General features: G+C 46.6%; 1 protein-coding gene across 2 annotated transcripts in view; it reads right to left on the bottom strand.

The window, feature by feature from the left end:
* Positions 1-5: 5 nt before the first annotated feature.
* The window catches only part of LOC129837606 (epithelial discoidin domain-containing receptor 1-like), a 42,178-nt gene continuing 22,032 nt past the window's right edge, over positions 6-20,151 (bottom strand). The window contains exons 11-20 of one of the 2 annotated variants that reach the window (XM_055903904.1): positions 19,705-19,871; positions 19,274-19,490; positions 9,741-9,887; positions 6,801-6,954; positions 6,482-6,614; positions 5,822-5,949; positions 4,188-4,385; positions 3,648-3,915; positions 3,342-3,491; positions 6-3,056 (exon numbers count right to left, since the gene is read on the bottom strand). In XM_055903904.1, the coding sequence (XP_055759879.1) occupies positions 2,916-3,056; positions 3,342-3,491; positions 3,648-3,915; positions 4,188-4,385; positions 5,822-5,949; positions 6,482-6,614; positions 6,801-6,954; positions 9,741-9,887; positions 19,274-19,490; positions 19,705-19,871 (1,703 nt within the window). In that variant the 3' untranslated portion in view covers positions 6-2,915. The remainder of the gene's footprint in view (positions 3,057-3,341; positions 3,492-3,647; positions 3,916-4,187; positions 4,386-5,821; positions 5,950-6,481; positions 6,615-6,800; positions 6,955-9,740; positions 9,888-19,273; positions 19,491-19,704; positions 19,872-20,151) is intronic. The other variant, XM_055903905.1, reaches the window with a different exon arrangement.

The following is a 20,151-nucleotide window of genomic DNA, read 5'->3' as shown; positions in this document are numbered from 1 at the left end:
CTTGCTTTATTTGGAAAGATTAACTTTATTAAAACTACAAAAATAGACAACACAGTGAATTACAATGGCATCAAGGTAAGATAGCAAGCTTTCTACAAAGGAACAAAAAGAGGAGACCCCAACTGTAACAAAGAAATTCCATATATTAGTCAACAAAATAAAAATTCTGTACTTAAAAAATGTACACATCAGCTTCAAAGACAAAGGATGACATCACTGACAAGGAGATTCTAAGTACGTATACAGGAAATATATATATAAATATGGGTTTAGTTGGGCTACAGTGTATCAAAAAAGGTCAATCGAGACACATACTGTATTCATATGGCACCACCATTCAAACTCATTCAATCAGTAAACCAGGATTACTTGATCATCTTGATCAAACCTGACACATTATAGAGAACTACAATGAGTAAGGCAGAGTCCACCATGTTGGGATAATGTAGATGAAAGGTTACTGACAAACTAAAAGGCTTTGGATGCAGTTGTTAGTGCTCCTCTTCTCATGAGTGTTAGGTTCTTTGTGATTGGGACGTTTTAACCATTAGGTCTGATGGGTATCTATGTAACACTGGCAGACAGTTTGGGGATGAGCATTTGGTGTACTCTGCCTTTCCTCATAATGCAGACAGAGGTTTTCCAAACCTTTATTTTCCTCCTTGAGAACATTATGAGGCAGTTCTATTTGAACAACAATCCACTAATATGAATCATGAATAAATGATCATCTTTAAGTAGATAAATCACAAGAAACTGACCTGTTTTTCTGTTTAGACCTACATCTATTTTGACCAGCAATGCCATGTTGGACTGCTATCGGTTCTAACGCCAAGGGGATACAGACCCCTACATCCAGACTAGCACACCACCATGATACTCGTATAGTAACATGATACATACCAGTGTTGGGGGAGCTACTCTGAAAGTGTCGTTAATTAGTTGTTAAACTACAAGTACTGTAACTACGCCCCAAGACTGGCCACAACTCTACTATCCTAGTGCAGGTATTGGGGCGTGCGGCCAGAAACAGCCTTTAAAGTGCAGCTGGTAGTGTATTGGACATATACATGAACCTCCTTTCTGCATCTGGGTCACTGAGTCAGACCCAGCTCCACTATCCATCGTTGGTAGAAAATCATCACATCGCTCACCTCACTTACACATGAAAATGGTAATTTACATATATCAGCCCCCACTCCCCTCTAGTCGTCAATCCATCTGTCCATCCATGTTATGCTGTTCCATCAGCTAGTCACCAATCACAACTGTCAGTTTCACATGTGATGTCACAGCACAGGCAGTGTTGTCTGTGTTGCTGTGGGCTGTACTATTCCAGCTCCCATCAGGAAGGATGTCTCTGTTCTGTTAAGTTCAAATCTCATAGGCTGTAGCCGTTCACAGTGCACCTCCCCTACTGTACCTGTTCTCTCAGTCAGTGAGGCTCACGTCACATGACACCAGTCAGTTCTCTCTGGCTCCGGAGGTCCAAAGGGTTTCAGTTTGGAGGTCTGGTAGAGTAACAACCATATCTCTATGGTAACAACCACACTCTTCCTGTCCTGGAAAGACTCCTCGAGTCCAGATCAGTTCACATCAGTCCAGTATAACTCCATCGTTACAGCTCAGAGTGGATCAGTTGAGAGATATGAGTGACACTGCAGAATGAAAGGCTTACGGATTGGTGAGATACTGAGTTGGATGGAGTGGGAGGCAGAATGTGGCAGACTATAGTCACAATGCCAGCCAAGTCTGGGCTGAGGAGCTGACTGACTGACAGCATTGTTAGTGTGTCTGTCTAATGCCTGGTGTTACAGACTGCTGGTGGAACAGCTGTTGCTGTGTCTGCAACTGGCCTGTGTATGAGATAGCATCATTCTGCTTGCCAGACTTTAAAGCTAAGTTGTAACGGGTAGGCCAGAGGAATATAATGCGATATTCAGCCAGACTCGTCTGGCTCCATGAGACTAGAGACTGAACCTTAGACTGGGGTCTGGGATGGAGGGTTTGGAGCTGGGAATAAGGGTCTGGGAAGAACTGGGTTATATACTGAAAACTAGTGAAACATACTGGAGTTTACTGGGACATACTTGTTTTATATATAGTACTAAGACAGCAAACCTTGTGTGCAATTTCATCTCTGTGTGAAAAATGTGTGCGTACCGTTTTGAGATGGAGAAATGTTGACAGTATGAGAATATATATAGACCTTCACCAGTAACCCTAGCACATGATTTATACAATACCAAAAACATTAGCAGATCAAGTAATAAAATATCTATATAGGACGATGTGTTATTAAGTTTATCCCAAAATGTTAATATGCTATTAAACTATGAGTGTCAGAGTATTAAAGTCTGACATTGATACATAATCAGATTGGTATTGTTGATATTCTTTGATAAACGTTAATCAGCGTTACACATTCATTTTAGCTTCATCTACATGATCAAGCATTGTCACATCACCTCCCCATACATGTCTTACAGCTTCCCTGTGTTAGCTAGCAGTCCATTGACGGACCATTGGTGGTCCTGGAAGCACTATGCAGAATCAGACACCAACCCATCACCGCACCAACCATTGTCTTGATAAGAATGTAACACAACACAATCTAGAGACTACTCAGGGGGGTGAAATGGGTTTGGGTTGGGGTCTGTCTTGTGGGAGTGAAAACCGAACCAGCGGTGTCTCAGCCCCATCCGCCCATCATAGAGAAATACAAAATATACAAGCAGGCACCCGTCCCTCTACACCTCCACCACTTCTACACACATCCCTCGCTCAAAGCACTCATCTCTATGATGAATGAAGGTAGGAGGAGCCGTCTCTCATCCTTCTCTCTCCATCTCTCTCTCTCTCTCTCTCTCTCTCTCTCTCTCTCTCTCTCTCTCTCTCTCTCTCTCTCTCTCTCTCTACACCATGTTCATGGCATCCTCTGTGAGGAAAGAGTGAATGTGGGCAAATGATGGGCGGAGCTTGCAGTCCCGGTTCCAGCAGCTCAGCATGAGGTCATAGAGACCCTGAGGACACACATCTGGCCTGCTCAGATACACCTGGGGGGGATGGGAGGGAGGGAAAGGGAGAGAGGGGATGGAGGGAGGGGGTGAGATGGAGGGAGGGAAAGAGGGAGGGGGAAAGGAAGGGAGAGAGGGGATGGAGGGGAGGGGGTGAAAGAGAGATGGGGAGACAAAGACAGAGGAGGGATGGGGGAGAAAGATAGAAAGGGGAAGGTGGCGGGGGGAGAGAAAAGGGAGGGGGAGATGAGGGTTAAACATTCCATCTACACACTTAAATGTACTGCTACTGTACTGTATGAGCCTGTGTATGAGTGTGTGCACCTGTCTTCCGTGGTCCCTGAAGAACTCTCCGGCGTTGTCTATGACCTGTTCATCAGTCAGGTTGGAGTAGGGTTGCTCCTGACACACACTCAGCATCTCCCACAGAGTCACACCAAACGCCCACACGTCACTGGCTGTGGTGAACTTCCCCTGCAGAGACATACACTATCTGTTAGTTACTGGTTAGTTACTTATTTACCACAACTAACTTACTACTTGTCCCACCATTTTGTTTGTTTCTTTTGTAATGTCCTCATATCTTCCCTCTTGTTTTCTTTATGCCTCTCTCTCCCTGTGTCCTCTCACCATCAGTATACACTCCCAGGCCATCCATCGTATAGGCAGCACGGCCCGCCCCTGGATGCGGTAGTAGTCTCCAGCGTACAGGTTTCTGCTCATCCCAAAGTCGGCGATCTTGATGGGTCGCTCCCCGCCCCGGTCGCCCCCGCTCTCGCCCTTCTCACCCCCCACCAGGCAGTTTCTTGTGGCCAGGTCACGGTGCACGAAGTTCAGAGACGACAGAAACTTCATCCCTGAAGCTATCTGACTGGCCATGGCGATCAGAGCAGGGTAACTGAGAGGGATGGAGGGATGTGTGGTGGAAGAAGAAGAGAAGAGGCAGAAATACAATATTTCAGATGCAGGTGGAAAGGTGTTTGTGTGTGTATTTGCATCTGTCTTCATGAAAACGTGAGTGTGGCTGCGTGTGTGTACTCTGTGTGTGTACTCTGTGTGTGTGTGTGTGTGTGTGTGTGTGTGTGTGTGTGTGTGTGTGTGTGTGTGTGTGTGTGTGTGTGTGTGTGTGTGTGTGTGTGTGTGTGTGTGTGTACTATGTGTGCGTATTACCTGATGGTGGGGGTGTTGTGTGTGGGTCCAGTCTTGTCCAGCAGGACTCTGTGTGAGAGGTACTGGTTGAGGTCTCCACTCTCCATGTACTCTGTGACCATACAGAGAGGGTCGCTGCTCACACACACTCCCAACAGACTGATGATGTTGGGGTCCTTCAGACGAGACAGAATCTTCCCCTCCTTTAGGAAGTCGTTCCTAGGAGGGAGGGAGGGAGAGAGAAAGAGGAGCGATTAGAGAGAGGAGCGAGGGGTGGGGGTGGAGAGAGAGAGAGAGAGGAGCAAGGGGTGGGGGTGGAGAGAGAGAGGGGTGGGGGTGGAGAGAGAGAGGAGCGAGGGGTGGGGGGTGGAGAGAGAGAGGAGCGAGGGGTGGGGGGTGGAGAGAGAGAGGAGCGAGGGGTGGGGGTGGAGAGAGAGAGGAGCGAGGGGTGGGGGGTGGAGAGAGAGAGGTGCGAGGGGTGGGGGTGGAGAGAGAGAGGAGCGAGGGGTGGGGGGTGGAGAGAGAGAGGAGCGAGGGGTGGGGGTGGAGAGAGAGAGGAGCGAGAGGTGGGGGGTGGAGAGAGAGAGGAGCGAGGGGTGGGGGTGGAGAGAGAGAGGAGCGAGGGGTGGGGGTGGAGAGAGAGAGGTGCGAGGGGTGGGGGTGGAGAGAGAGAGGAGCGAGGGGTGGGGGTGGAGAGAGAGAGGAGCGAGGGGTGGGGGTGGAGAGAGAGAGGAGCGAGGGGTGGGGGGTGGAGAGAGAGAGGAGCGAGGGGTGGGGGTGGAGAGAGAGAGAGGAGCGAGGGGAGGGGGGTGGAGAGAGAGGAGCGAGGGGTGGGGGGTGGAGAGAGAGAGGAGCGAGGGGTGGGGGGTGGAGAGAGAGAGGAGCGAGGGGTGGGGGGTGAGAGGGAGAGAGGAGCGAGGGGTGGGGGGTGAGAGCGAGAGGAGCGAGGGGTGGGGGTGGAGAGAGAGAGGAGCGAGGGGTGGGGGTGGAGAGAGAGAGGAGCGAGGGGTGCGGGTGGAGAGAGAGAGGAGCGAGGGGTGGGGGTAGAGAGAGAGAGGAGTGGGGTGGAGAGAGAGAGGAGTGAGGGGTGGGGGTGGAGAGAGGAGCGAGGGGTGGGGGTGGAGAGAGAGAGGAGCGAGGGGTGGGGGTGGAGAGAGAGAGGAGCGAGGGGTGGGGGTGGAGAGAGAGAGGAGCGAGGGGTGGGGGTAGAGAGAGAGAGGAGTGGGGTGGAGAGAGAGAGGAGTGAGGGGTGGGGGTGGAGAGCGAGAGGAGTGAGGGGTTGGGGTGGAGAGAGAGAGGAGCGAGGGGTGGGGGTGGAGAGAGAGAGGAGCGAGGGGTGCGGGTGGAGAGAGAGAGGAGCGAGGGGTGGGGGTAGAGAGAGAGAGGAGTGGGGTGGAGAGAGAGAGGAGTGAGGGGTGGGGGTGGAGAGAGGAGCGAGGGGTGGGGGTGGAGAGAGAGAGGAGCGAGGGGTGGGGGGGTGGAGAGAGGAGAGAGGGGTTGGGGGTGGAGAGAGAGTGAGAGACAGTGAGAGAGAGAAAGAGAGGTAGAAACTGAGAAAGAAAAACAACATTTTGGACCAAAATTAGATGTTCTTAATAGGTCTAGAAATGGTAATTGTTCGCTAAATGATTTAGATGACCTATCCTGAGACAGACCTGGCATTCTTGGAGGCGTCAGGGCGCAGTATCTTAACAGCCACCAGCAGAGGGCGTCCTTTCCTCACGTTGAACGGGAACTCCAGGTTAGGCAGGTCCTGAGGGCTCTCTATCTCACACAGGTGCACCTGAGGAAGGAACCAATAGGAAAAGTTACCTTTAGACAACCAACAACCACAACTAAAAGTCTCTCGCATGATCAGAAAACCACCCTTCGTCACCACAAATGACTTCAATGATGCTAGTCTCAGACTAAAGAATGTAGAGAACGACAGAGCAGCGGAAGAATTTAGTGAGAGTTGTCAAGCTAAAACACACTTACACATGCACACACACAGTATAGTTAAACACGTCTACACACACAAACACAATCACATGCACACACACAGTATAGTTAAACACGTCTACACACACAAACACAAACACATGCGCACACACACAGTATAGTTAAACACGTCTACACACACAAACACAAACACATGCACACACACAGTATAGTTAAACACGTCTACACACACAAACACAAACACATGCGCACACACACAGTATAGTTAAACACGTCTACACACACAAACACAAACACATGCGCACACACACAGTATAGTTAAACACGTCTACACACACAAACACAAACACAAGCACACACACAAGCACACACACCTCTCCAAACTGTCCTTCTCCCAGTTTCTCCTTGAAGACCAGACAGTGTCGGGGCAGTTCTGGCAGGGGGGTGCAGTCTGCTGCAGTGGGGCTGGGCGAGGTCAGGGCTGGCACTGCATATGTGTTGTTACCACTGACAAGACAAATCACAGCCAAGTGTATTGAAATGTACACACTTTAGGGTAGAAACACAAAAAGGCAATAAAATATATGAATAAAAGAATATAAAAACAAAGAAAGATCCCTGCTTCAAGTCCCAGTTAAAACGGTGGATTTTTAATGGTGATTTAAAAACCTCAGTGGTGATTGAACCTCCTACCTGACGCCCTGCAGGCTAACGATGTCCGCCTCTGCATAGTGGGGCACGCTGGCGGGGAAGGGGGGAGACAGGGCCGGGTAGGGAGGAGCATCGGGGTACGGGGGAGGCTCCTCCTGGGTGGGGGGCAAGCCCTTCTCCAAGTCCATACCACAGGCTGGAGGGAGGAAGAGGAGGGAAGAGGTTGTGAAAGGAGGGATAGAGGAGTGTAGAGAGGGATGGAAGAGTTGAGAGAGGGATGGAGGAGTGGAGAGAGGGATAGAGGAGTGTAGAGAGGGATGGAGGAGTGGAGAGGGGGATAGAGGAGTGTAGAGAGGGATGGAAGAGTTGAGAGAGGGATGGAGGAGTGGAGAGAGGGATGGAAGAGTTGAGAGAGGGATGGAGGAGTGGAGAGGGATAGAGGAGTGTAGAGAGTGATGGAAGAGTTGAGAGAGGGATAGAGGAGTGGAGAGAGGGATGGAAGAGTTGAGAGAGGGATGGAGGACTGGAGAGAGGGATGGAGGAGTGGAGAGAAGGATGGAGGAGTGGAGAGAGGGATGGAAGAGTGGAGAGAGGGATGGAAGAGTTGAGAGAGGGATGGAAGAGTTGAGAGAGGGATGGAAGAGTTGAGAGAGGGATGGAGGAGTGGAGAGAGGGATGGAAGAGTTGAGAGAGGGATGGAGGAGTGGAGAGAGGGATGGAAGAGTGGAGAGAGAGATGGAGGAGTGGAGAGAGGGATGGAAGAGTTGAGAGAGGGATGGAGGAGTGGAGAGAGGGATGGAAGAGTTGAGAGAGGGATGGAGGAGTGGAGAGAGGGATGGAAGAGTGGAGAGAGGGATGGAAGAGTTGAGAGAGGGATGGAGGAGTGGAGAGAGGGATGGAAGAGTTGAGAGAGGGATGGAGGAGTGGAGAGAGGGATGGAAGAGTTGAGAGAGGGATGGAAGAGTTGAGAGAGGGATGGAAGAGTTGAGAGAGGGATGGAGGAGTGGAGAGAGGGATGGAAGAGTTGAGAGAGGGATGGAGGAGTGGAGAGAGGGATGGAAGAGTTGAGAGAGGGATGGAGGAGTGGAGAGAGGGATGGAAGAGTTGAGAGAGGGATGAAGGAGTGGAGAGAGGGATGGAAGAGTGTAGAGAGGGATGGAAGAGTTGAGAGAGGGATGGAGGAGTGGAGAGAGGGATGGAAGAGTTGAGAGACGGATGGAGGAGTGGAGAGAGGGATGGAAGAGTTGAGAGAGGGATGGAGGAGTGGAGAGAGGGATGGAAGAGTGTAGAGAGGGATGGAAGAGTGTAGAGAGGGATGGAAGAGTTGAGAGAGGGATGGAAGAGTGTAGAGAGGGATGGAAGAGTTGAGAGAGGGATGGAGGAGTGGAGAGAGGGATGGAAGAGTTGAGAGACGGATGGAGGAGTGGAGAGAGGGATGGAAGAGTTGAGAGAGGGATGGAGGAGTGGAGAGAGGGATGGAAGAGTTGAGAGAGGGATGAAGGAGTGGAGAGAGGGATGGAAGAGTGTAGAGAGGGATGGAAGAGTTGAGAGAGGGATGGAGGAGTGGAGAGAGGGATGGAAGAGTTGAGAGACGGATGGAGGAGTGGAGAGAGGGATGGAGGAGTGGAGAGAGGGATGGAAGAGTGTAGAGAGGGATGGAAGAGTTGAGAGAGGGATGGAAGAGTTGAGAGAGAGATGGAGGAGTGGAGAGAGGGATGGAAGAGTTGAGAGAGGGATGGAGGAGTGGAGAGAGGGATGGAAGAGTTGAGAGACGGATGGAGGAGTGTAGAGAGGGATGGAGGAGTGGAGAGAGGGATGGAAGAGTTGAGAGAGGGATGGAGGAGTGGAGAGAGGGATGGAAGAGTTGAGAGACGGATGGAGGAGTGTAGAGAGGGATGGAGGAGTGGAGAGAGGGATGGAAGAGTGTAGAGAGGGATGGAAGAGTGGAGAGAGGGATGGAAGAGTGGAGAGAGAGATGGAGGAGTGGAGAGAGGGATGGAAGAGTGGAGAGAGAGATGGAGGAGTGGAGAGAGGGATGGAAGAGTTGAGAGAGGGATGGAGGAGTGGAGAGAGGGATATAGGAGTGTAGAGAGTGATGGAAGAGTTGAGAGAGGGATGGAGGAGTGGAGAGAGGGATGGAAGAGTTGAGAGAGGGATGGAGGAGTGGAGAGAGGGATGGAAGAGTTGAGAGAGGGATGGAGGAGTGGAGAGAGGGATGGAAGAGTTGAGAGAGGGATGGAGGAGTGGAGAGAGGGATGGAAGAGTTGAGAGAGGGATGGAGGAGTGGAGAGAGGGATGGAAGAGTTGAGAGAGGGATGGAAGAGTTGAGAGAGGGATGGAAGAGTTGAGAGAGGGATGGAGGAGTGGAGAGAGGGATGGAAGAGTTGAGAGACGGATGGAGGAGTGGAGAGAGGGATGGAAGAGTTGAGAGAGGGATGGAAGAGTTGAGAGAGGGATGGAGGAGTGGAGAGAGGGATGGAAGAGTTGAGAGAGGGATGGAGGAGTGGAGAGAGGGATGGAAGAGTTGAGAGAGGGATGGAGGAGTGGAGAGAGGGATGGAAGAGTTGAGAGAGGGATGGAAGAGTTGAGAGAGGGATGGAAGAGTTGAGAGAGGGATGGAGGAGTGGAGAGAGGGATGGAAGAGTTGAGAGACGGATGGAGGAGTGGAGAGAGGGATGGAAGAGTTGAGAGAGGGATGGAGGAGTGGAGAGAGGGATGGAAGAGTTGAGAGAGGGATGGAAGAGTTGAGAGAGGCGTGCTCAGGCCTCTGTCATGAGAATTTTGAGACAAATTACTTTATTATGTTAAAAGCACGACACAAAATGGAGTGAATTGCAGTGAGTGACGGACAAACGGTTCATAATCAAACACATGCTCAGAGCCCTGATGTCACTCTGTTATTCTAGACAGTATGATTCCAGCTCCATGGAGCTCCAGGGAGGGGGTGAATCCTGGTAATTCCCCCCAGTCAGAGGCTCTTACCCTGGGCCCCATTATTGAGGCTCTTCTCCTGAGGGTGGGAGGAGCTGGCCCTGGCCATAGGGATGGTTAGGGGCCACGAGGAGCCTGAGCCATGCTGCCTCTGATCTGACAGGAGGAGGTCATAGGCTGGGTTGTTTAACAGCAAGGCTGGGGGGGGGGGCATGGAGCACACACACACACACACACACACACACACACACACACACACACACACACACACACACACACACACACACACACACACACACACACACACACACACAATGGAGCACACAAAACACAAAATAAGACAAACAACATGCGATATACACATCAAGGCAAAACACACAAGGCAAACACAGCACAATACAACACAGTACAGTGCAACATAACATAACACAGCACAACACAACACAACACAACACAGCACAACAAAAACACAACACAACAAAAACATAACACAAGTTAGCGAAACACAGCATACCAGTGACAATACAAGGGGAGGGATGCATTAAGTTGGGGAGAACAGAACAGGTCAGCAGAGACCAAGGTTAACACAACTCAGACAATGAACAAATGTAACACCCACGGGCGTATAATGTACATGTGGGAGGATAATATTTCTGTTATTCAGCATGATAATGTTTCTGTGATAGTTATTCTTCTGTATAATATGTGACACTGTTCAGATCTGACACAGTGGATAGTAAAGACAGCATAGCGGCCGCCTGCAGTGCGGAGCAACTAGGAATGCTCTCTCTCTTCCTCTTTCCTTCCCGTCAGTCAACAATAGGTCTCTTATTCCCTGTGTGTGTGTGTGTGTGTGTGTGTATATGTGTGTGTGTGTGTGTGTGTGTATATGTGTGTGTGTGTGTGTGTGTATATGTGTGTGTGTGTGTGTGTGTGTGTGTGTATATGTGTGTCTGGGTGTGTGTGTGTGTATGGGTGGGTGGGTGTGGGTGTGTGTGTGCAGGTGTGTGTGTATGGGTGTATATGTGTGTATGGGTGTGTGTGTGGGTGGGTGGGTGTGTATATGTGTGTATGGGTGTGTGCCTGAGTGTGTGTATGGGTGGGTGGGTGTATATATGTGTGTATGGGTGTGTGTCTGGGTGTGTGTGTATGGGTGGGTTGGTGTGTTTATGTGTGTATGGGTGTGTGTCTGGGTGTGTGTGTGTCTGGGGGTGGTGTGTATGTGTGTGGGTGGGTGGGTGGGTGGGTGGGTGTGTATATGTGTGTATGGGTGTGTGTGTGTGTGTAGGTGTGTGTGTGTGTGTGTGTGTGGGTGGGTGTGTATGTGTGTGTCTGGATGTGTGTGTTAGGTGTGTGTGTGTGTGGGTGGGTAGGTGTGTATATGTGTATGGGTGTGTGTCTGGATGTGTGTGTGTAGGTGTGTGTGGGTGGGTGTGTATGTGTGTGTCTATCTTCAGGATCTAATGGTGTAATGTTTAGTTTTAGTGTTTGATCTGTTGTATCCTGTTGTGTGTTTATTGTACTGTACCACATCTCCTTTGTGTGTTTACTGTACTATACCACATCTCCCTCTGCTTTGTGTGTTTATTTTACTGTACCACATCTCCTTTGTGTGTTTACTGTACTGTACCACATCTCCCTCTGCTTTGTGTGTTTACTGTACTATACCACATCTCCTTCTGCTTTGTGTGTTTACTGTACTGTACCACATCTCCTTTGTGTGTTTACTGTACTGTACCACATCTCCCTCTGCTTTGTGTGTTTATTGTACTGTACCACATCTCCTTTGTGTGTTTACTGTACTGTACCACATCTCCTTTGTGTGTTTACTGTACTGTACCACATCTCCTTCTCCTTTGTGTGTTTACTGTACTGTACCACATCTCCTTCTGCTTTGTGTGTTTACTGTACTGTACCACATCTCCTTCTGCTTTGTGTGTTTACTGTACTGTACCACATCTCCTTCTGCTTTGTGTGTTTACTGTACTGTACCACATCGCCTTCTGCTTTGTGTGTTCATTGTACTGTACCACATCTCCTTCTGCTTTGTGTGTTTACTGTACTGTACCACATCTCCTTCTGCGTTGTGTGTTTACTGTACTGTACCACATCGCCTTCTCCTTTGTGTGTTTACTGTACTGTACCACATCTCCTTTGTGTGTTTATTGTACTGTACCACATCTCCTTCTGCTTTGTGTGTTTACTGTACTGTATCACATCTCCTTTGTGTGTTTACTGTACTGTACCACATCTCCTTCTGCTTTGTGTGTTTACTGTACTGTACCACATCTCCTTCTCCTTTGTGTGTTTACTGTACTGTATCACATCTCCTTTGTGTGTTTACTGTACTGTACCACATCTCCTTCTGCTTTGTGTGTTTACTGTACTGTACCACATCTCCTTCTCCTTTGTGTGTTTACTGTACTGTACCACATCTCCTTCTGCTTTGTGTGTTTACTGTACTGTACCACATCTCCTTCTGCTTTGTGTGTTTACTGCACTGTCCCACATCTCCTTCTCCTTTGTGTGTTTACTGTACTGTACCACATCTCCTTCTCCTTTGTGTGTTTACTGTACTATACCACATCTCCCTCTGCTTTGTGTGTTTATTTTACTGTACCACATCTCCTTTGTGTGTTTACTGTACTGTACCACATCTCCCTCTGCTTTGTGTGTTTACTGTACTATACCACATCTCCTTCTGCTTTGTGTGTTTACTGTACTGTACCACATCTCCTTTGTGTGTTTACTGTACTGTACCACATCTCCCTCTGCTTTGTGTGTTTATTGTACTGTACCACATCTCCTTTGTGTGTTTACTGTACTGTACCACATCTCCTTTGTGTGTTTACTGTACTGTACCACATCTCCTTCTCCTTTGTGTGTTTACTGTACTGTACCACATCTCCTTCTGCTTTGTGTGTTTACTGTACTGTACCACATCTCCTTCTGCTTTGTGTGTTTACTGTACTGTACCACATCTCCTTCTGCTTTGTGTGTTTACTGTACTGTACCACATCGCCTTCTGCTTTGTGTGTTCATTGTACTGTACCACATCTCCTTCTGCTTTGTGTGTTTACTGTACTGTACCACATCTCCTTCTGCGTTGTGTGTTTACTGTACTGTACCACATCGCCTTCTCCTTTGTGTGTTTACTGTACTGTACCACATCTCCTTTGTGTGTTTATTGTACTGTACCACATCTCCTTCTGCTTTGTGTGTTTACTGTACTGTATCACATCTCCTTTGTGTGTTTACTGTACTGTACCACATCTCCTTCTGCTTTGTGTGTTTACTGTACTGTACCACATCTCCTTCTCCTTTGTGTGTTTACTGTACTGTATCACATCTCCTTTGTGTGTTTACTGTACTGTACCACATCTCCTTCTGCTTTGTGTGTTTACTGTACTGTACCACATCTCCTTCTCCTTTGTGTGTTTACTGTACTGTACCACATCTCCTTCTGCTTTGTGTGTTTACTGTACTGTACCACATCTCCTTCTGCTTTGTGTGTTTACTGCACTGTCCCACATCTCCTTCTCCTTTGTGTGTTTACTGTACTGTACCACATCTCCTTCTCCTTTGTGTGTTTACTGTACTGTACCACATCTCCTTCTCCTTTGTGTGTTTACTGTACTGTACCACATCTCCTTCTGCTTTGTGTGTTTACTGCACTGTACCACATCTCCTTCTCCTTTGTGTGTTTACTGTACTGTACCACATCTCCTTCTCCTTTGTGTGTTTACTGTACTGTACCACATCTCCTTCTGCTTTGTGTGTTTACTGTACTGTATCACATCTCCTTTGTGTGTTTACTGTACTGTACCACATCTCCTTTGTGTGTTTACTGTACTGTACCACATCTCCTTCTGCTTTGTGTGTTTACTGTACTGTACCACATCTCCTTCTGCTTTGTGTGTTTACTGTACTATACCACATCTCCTTCTGCTTTGTGTGTTTACTGTACTGTACCACATCTCCTTTGTGTGTTTACTGTACTGTACCACATCTCCTTCTGCTTTGTGTGTTTACTGTACTATACCACATCTCCTTCTCCTTTGTGTGTTTACTGTACTGTACCACATCTCCTTCTGCTTTGTGTGTTTACTGTACTGTACCACATCGCCTTCTGCTTTGTGTGTTCATTGTACTGTACCACATCTCCTTCTGCTTTGTGTGTTTACTGTACTGTACCACATCTCCTTCTGCGTTGTGTGTTTACTGTACTGTACCACATCGCCTTCTCCTTTGTGTGTTTACTGTACTGTACCACATCTCCTTTGTGTGTTTATTGTACTGTACCACATCTCCTTCTGCTTTGTGTGTTTACTGTACTGTATCACATCTCCTTTGTGTGTTTACTGTACTGTACCACATCTCCTTCTGCTTTGTGTGTTTACTGTACTGTACCACATCTCCTTCTCCTTTGTGTGTTTACTGTACTGTATCACATCTCCTTTGTGTGTTTACTGTACTGTACCACATCTCCTTCTGCTTTGTGTGTTTACTGTACTGTACCACATCTCCTTCTCCTTTGTGTGTTTACTGTACTGTACCACATCTCCTTCTGCTTTGTGTGTTTACTGTACTGTACCACATCTCCTTCTGCTTTGTGTGTTTACTGCACTGTCCCACATCTCCTTCTCCTTTGTGTGTTTACTGTACTGTACCACATCTCCTTCTCCTTTGTGTGTTTACTGTACTGTACCACATCTCCTTCTCCTTTGTGTGTTTACTGTACTGTACCACATCTCCTTCTGCTTTGTGTGTTTACTGCACTGTACCACATCTCCTTCTCCTTTGTGTGTTTACTGTACTGTACCACATCTCCTTCTCCTTTGTGTGTTTACTGTACTGTACCACATCTCCTTCTGCTTTGTGTGTTTACTGTACTGTATCACATCTCCTTTGTGTGTTTACTGTACTGTACCACATCTCCTTTGTGTGTTTACTGTACTGTACCACATCTCCTTCTGCTTTGTGTGTTTACTGTACTGTACCACATCTCCTTCTGCTTTGTGTGTTTACTGTACTATACCACATCTCCTTCTGCTTTGTGTGTTTACTGTACTGTACCACATCTCCTTTGTGTGTTTACTGTACTGTACCACATCTCCTTCTGCTTTGTGTGTTTACTGTACTATACCACATCTCCTTCTCCTTTGTGTGTTTACTGTACTGTACCACATCTCCTTCTCCTTTGTGTGTTTAGTGTACTGTACCACATCTCCTTCTGCTTTGTGTGTTTACTGTACTATATAACATCTCCTTCTGCTTTGTGTGTTTACTGTACTGTACCACATCTCCTTTGTGTGTTTACTGTACTATATCTCCTTTGTGCGTTTACTGTACTATACCACATCTCCTCCTGCTTTGTGTGTTTACTGTACTATACCACATCTCCTCCTGCTTTGTGTGTTTACTGTACTATATCGCATCCCCTCCTGCTTTGTGTGTTTACTGTACTGTACCACATCTCCTTCTCCTTTGTGTGTTTATTGTACTGTACCACATCTCCTTTGTGTGTTTCTTGTACTGTATCACATCTCCTTTGTGTGTTTACTGTACTGTACCACATCTCCTTCTGCTTTGTGTGTTTACTGTACTGTACCACATCTCCTTCTCCTTTGTGTGTTTACTGTACCACATCTCTTTTGTGTGTTTACTGTACTGTACCACATCTCCTTTGTGTGTTTACTGTACTATATCTCCTTTGTGCGTTTACTGTACTGTACCACATCTACTTCTGCTTTGTGTGTTTACTGTACTGTACCACATTCCCTCCTGCTTTGTGTGTTTACTGTACTGTACCACATCTCCTTTGTGTGTTTACTGTACTGTATCACATCTCATTTGTGTGTTTACTGTACTGTACCACATCTCCTTTGTGTGTTTACTGTACTGTACCACATCTGCTTTGTGTGTTTACTGTACTGTACCACATCTCCTTTGTGTGTTTACTGTACTGTACCACATCTCCTTCTCCTTTGTGTGTTTACTGTACTGTACCACATCTCCTTCTCCTTTGTGTGTTTACTGTACTATATCACATCTCCTTCTCCTTTGTGTGTTTACTGTACTATATCACATCTCCTTCTCCTTTGTGTGTTTACTGTACTGTACCACATCTCCTCCTGCTTTGTGTGTTTACTGTACTATAACATCTCCTTCTGCTTTGTGTGTTTACTGTACTGTACCACATCTCCTTCTCCTTTGTGTGTTTACTGTACTATACCACATCTCCTCCTGCTTTGTGTGTTTACTGAAACCCCACCTCTTTAAGGAATACCTAGGATAGGATAAAGTAATCCTTCTAACCCCCCCCCCCCTTAAAAGAGTTAGATGCACTATTGTAAAGTGGTTGTTCCACTGGATATCATAAGGTGAATGCACCAATTTGTAAGTCGCTCTGGATAAGAGCGTCTGCTAAATGACTTAAATGTAATGTAAATGTACTGTACTATATCACATCCCCTCCTGCTTTGTGTGTTTACTGTACTATATCACATCCCCTCCTGCTTTGTGTGTTTCTTGTACTGTACCACATCTCATTTGTGTGTTTATTGTACTGTATCACATCTCTTTTGTGTGTTTACTGTACTGTACCACATCTCCTTCTGCTTTGTGTGTTTACTGTACTATATCACATCTCCTTCTGCTTTATGTGTTTACTGTACTGTACCACATCTCCTTCTGCTTTGTGTGTTTACTGTACTGTACCACATCTCTTTTGTGTGTTTACTGTACTGTGCCACATCTCTTTTGTGTGTTTACTGTACTGTACCACATCTCCTTCTCCATTGTGTGTTTACTGTACCGTACCACATCTCCTTCTGCTTTGTGTGTTTACTGTACTGTACCACATCTCCTTCTGCTTTGTGTGTTTATTGTACTATACCACATCTCCTTTGTGTGTTTACTGTACTGTACCACATCTCCTTTGTATGTTTACTGTACTGTACCACATCTCCTTCTCCTTTGTGTGTTTACTGTACTGTACCACATCTCCTTCTCCTTTGTGTGTTTACTGTACTATATCACATCTCCTTCTCCTTTGTGTGTTTACTGTACTGTACCACATCTCCTTCTGCTTTGTGTGTTTACTGTACTATATCACATCTCCTTCTGCTTTGTGTGTTTACTGTACTGTACCACATCTCCTTTGTGTGTTTACTGTACTGTACCACATCTCCTTCTCCTTTGTGTGTTTACTGTACTGTACCACATCTCCTTCTGCTTTGTGTGTTTACTGTACTATAGCACATCTCCTTCTGCTTTGTGTGTTTACTGTACTGTACCACATCTCCTTTGTGTGTTTACTGTACTGTACCACATCTCCTTCTCCTTTGTGTGTTTACTGTACTGTACCACATCTCCTTCTCCTTTGTGTGTTTACTGTACTGTACCACATCTCCTTCTGCTTTGTGTGTTTACTTTACTATATCACATCTCCTTCTGCTTTGTGTGTTTACTGTACTGTACCACATCTCCTTTGTTTGTTTACTGTACTGTACCACATCTCCTTCTCCTTTGTGTGTTTACTGTACTGTACCACATCTCCTTCTGCTTTGTGTGTTTACTGTACTGTACCACATCTTCTTCTGCTTTGTGTGTTTATTGTACTGTACCACATCTCTTTTGTGTGTTTACTGTACTGTACCACATCTCTTTTGTGTGTTTACTGTACTGTGCCACATCTCTTTTGTGTGTTTACTGTACTGTACCACATCTCTTTTGTGTGTTTACTGTACTGTGCCACATCTCCTTTGTGTGTTTACTGTACTGTACCACTTCTCCTTCTGCTTTGTGTGTTTACTGTACTGTACCACATCTCCTTTGTGTGTTTACTGTACTGTACCACATCTCCTTCTGCTTTGTGTGTTTACTGTACTGTACCACATCTCCTTCTGCTTTGTGTGTTTATTGTACTATACCACATCTCCTTTGTGTGTTTACTGTACTGTACCACATCTCCTTTGTGTGTTTACTGTACTGTACCACATCTCCTTCTCCTTTGTGTGTTTACTGTACTGTACCACATCTCCTTCTCCTTTGTGTGTTTACTGTACTGTATCACATCTCCTCCTGCTTTGTGTGTTTACTGTACTGTACCACATCTCCTTCTGCTTTGTGTGTTTACTGTACTATACCACATCTCCTTTGTGTGTTTACTGTACTGTACCACATCTCCTTTGTGTGTTTACTGTACTGTACCACATCTCCTTCTCCTTTGTGTGTTTACTGTACTGTACCACATCTCCTTCTCCTTTGTGTGTTTACTGTACTATATCACATCTCCTTCTGTTTTGTGTGTTTACTGTACTATATCACATCTCCATCTCCTTTGTGTGTTTACTGTACTGTACCACATCTCCCTCTCCTTTGTGTGTTTACTGTACTGTACCACATCTCCTTTGTGTGTTTACTGTACTGTACCACATCTCCTTCTGCTTTGTGTGTTTACTGTACTGTACCACATCTCCTTCTGCTTTGTGTGTTTACTGTACTATATCACATCTCCTTCTGCTTTGTGTGTTTACTGTACTATACCACATCTCCTTTGTGTGTTTACTGTACTGTACCACATCTCCTTCTCCTTTGTGTGTTTACTGTACTGTACCACATCTCCTTTGTGTGTTTACTGTACTGTCCCACATCTCCTTCTGCTTTGTGTGTTTACTGTACTGTACCACATCTCCTTCTCCTTTGTGTGTTTACTGTACTATATCACATCTCCTTCTCCTTTGTGTGTTTACTGTACTGTGCCACATCTCCTTCTCCTTTGTGTGTTTACTGTACTGTACCACATCTCCTTCTGCTTTGTGTGTTTACTGTACTATATCACATCTCCTCCTGCTTTGTGTGTTTACTGTACTGTACCACATCTCCTTCTCCTTTGTGTGTTTACTGTACTGTATCACATCTCCTTTGTGTGTTTACTGTACTGTACCACATCTCCTTCTCTTTTTCTAGTCAAATCAACTGGCTAATTGATATAGCAGTTGCTAGAATTTATTTTCTTTCTTCCAATAATACAGTACATTCTCCAGTGCCAGTTCAATGTATTTGTCTCTCTCTATATCCAGCTATCTATCTGTATATCTATCTATCTGTATATCTATCTGTCTGTATATATATCTGTCTGTATATCTATATATCTGTATATCTATCTGTCTGTATATATATCTGTCTGTATACCTATCTGTCTGTATATCTATATATCTGTATATCTATCTATCTATCTGTACATCTATCTGTCCGTATATCTGTCTGTATATCTATCTGTCCGTATATCTGTCTGTATATCTATCTGTCTGTATATCTATCTGTCTGTATATCTGTCTGTCTGTATGTCTGTCTGTCTGTATGTCTGTCTGTATATATATATATATATATATCTGTCTGTCTGTCTGTCTGTCTGTCTGTCTGTCTGTCTGTCTGTCTGTCTGTCTGTCTGTCTGTCTGTCTGTCTGTCTGTCTGTCTATGTCTGCCTGTGTCTACCTCTCTAACTATGTATCTCGATCTCTCAGTCAAACTGACACTCTCTCAGTGTGTTTGCGGTCTAACTGCAACCATCTCTTACCGTTGCTGTCTCGTCCAGTGTGGTCTCGTGGTCTGATCAGTGCGCTGGGTTCCTGGTACTCTCCCTCTCCGTCGCAGCGCTCCCTGTCCCTGTCGTCAGGGAATGTGTGTATACGCTGGTAGCGGCTGGAGTAGCTGTGTGTGTTGTTGATTACCACGTTGTCCGAGGGGACAGACAGATGGACACGCAACTCGTCACTGGACAGACTGCCCTGGGCCTGGAGAGGACAAGGAGAGGGTTAGCAAAACACACACCACGCAAGCCCGCGCATGCATACACAACACACACAACACACACACACACACATGCTACTGGACAAACTAATTTGAGCATGAAAGGCCAACACGCACATTAAGTAAGAATGTAAAGATACGTGAGACAGATAGTGGGAGCCATTTTGAAAGTCATGCTGAAAGCCTTTCCTCCTTCACCTTGCCCAGTATCTTCTTCCAGTATTGCCTCCACAGAATGACAGCGATCACAGCTAATAGCAGCAGGATGATGCCCACCAGGCAGCCAATCAGGATGGCTGTGTTACTGCTGTCGTCCTTGGCGACAGGAAGGCCCGCCCTCGGGGTCATGGCATCGAAGTCGGCCCCTGAGAAGAACATAAACGTAATGAAGTGTATGTGTGAGTGTGTGTGTGTTTGCGACAGTATATGTGGTACGTGAGAGAGTGAGTTTTTCATCAGTAAATGTGTAAGTGTTAATGTGCTTTACAGTCTGTGTATTAGCACGGTCTACATAGTCAGAGAGGGAACTGCTGAGAACGCATCTGTCTGTCACACCCAAATACTTTCATCAAGCTCACTGACTGTCTGGTGTGTGTGTGTGTGTGTGTGTGTGTGTGTGTGTGTGTGTGTGTGTGTGTGTGTGTG

Source organism: Salvelinus fontinalis, chromosome 38 (genome assembly GCF_029448725.1).
Source record: "Salvelinus fontinalis isolate EN_2023a chromosome 38, ASM2944872v1, whole genome shotgun sequence".
NCBI classification, from domain to species: Eukaryota; Metazoa; Chordata; class Actinopteri; order Salmoniformes; family Salmonidae; genus Salvelinus; species Salvelinus fontinalis.
The sequence above is the reverse complement of the archived record's forward strand: the minus strand, read 5'-3'. Positions and strand labels throughout refer to the sequence as shown.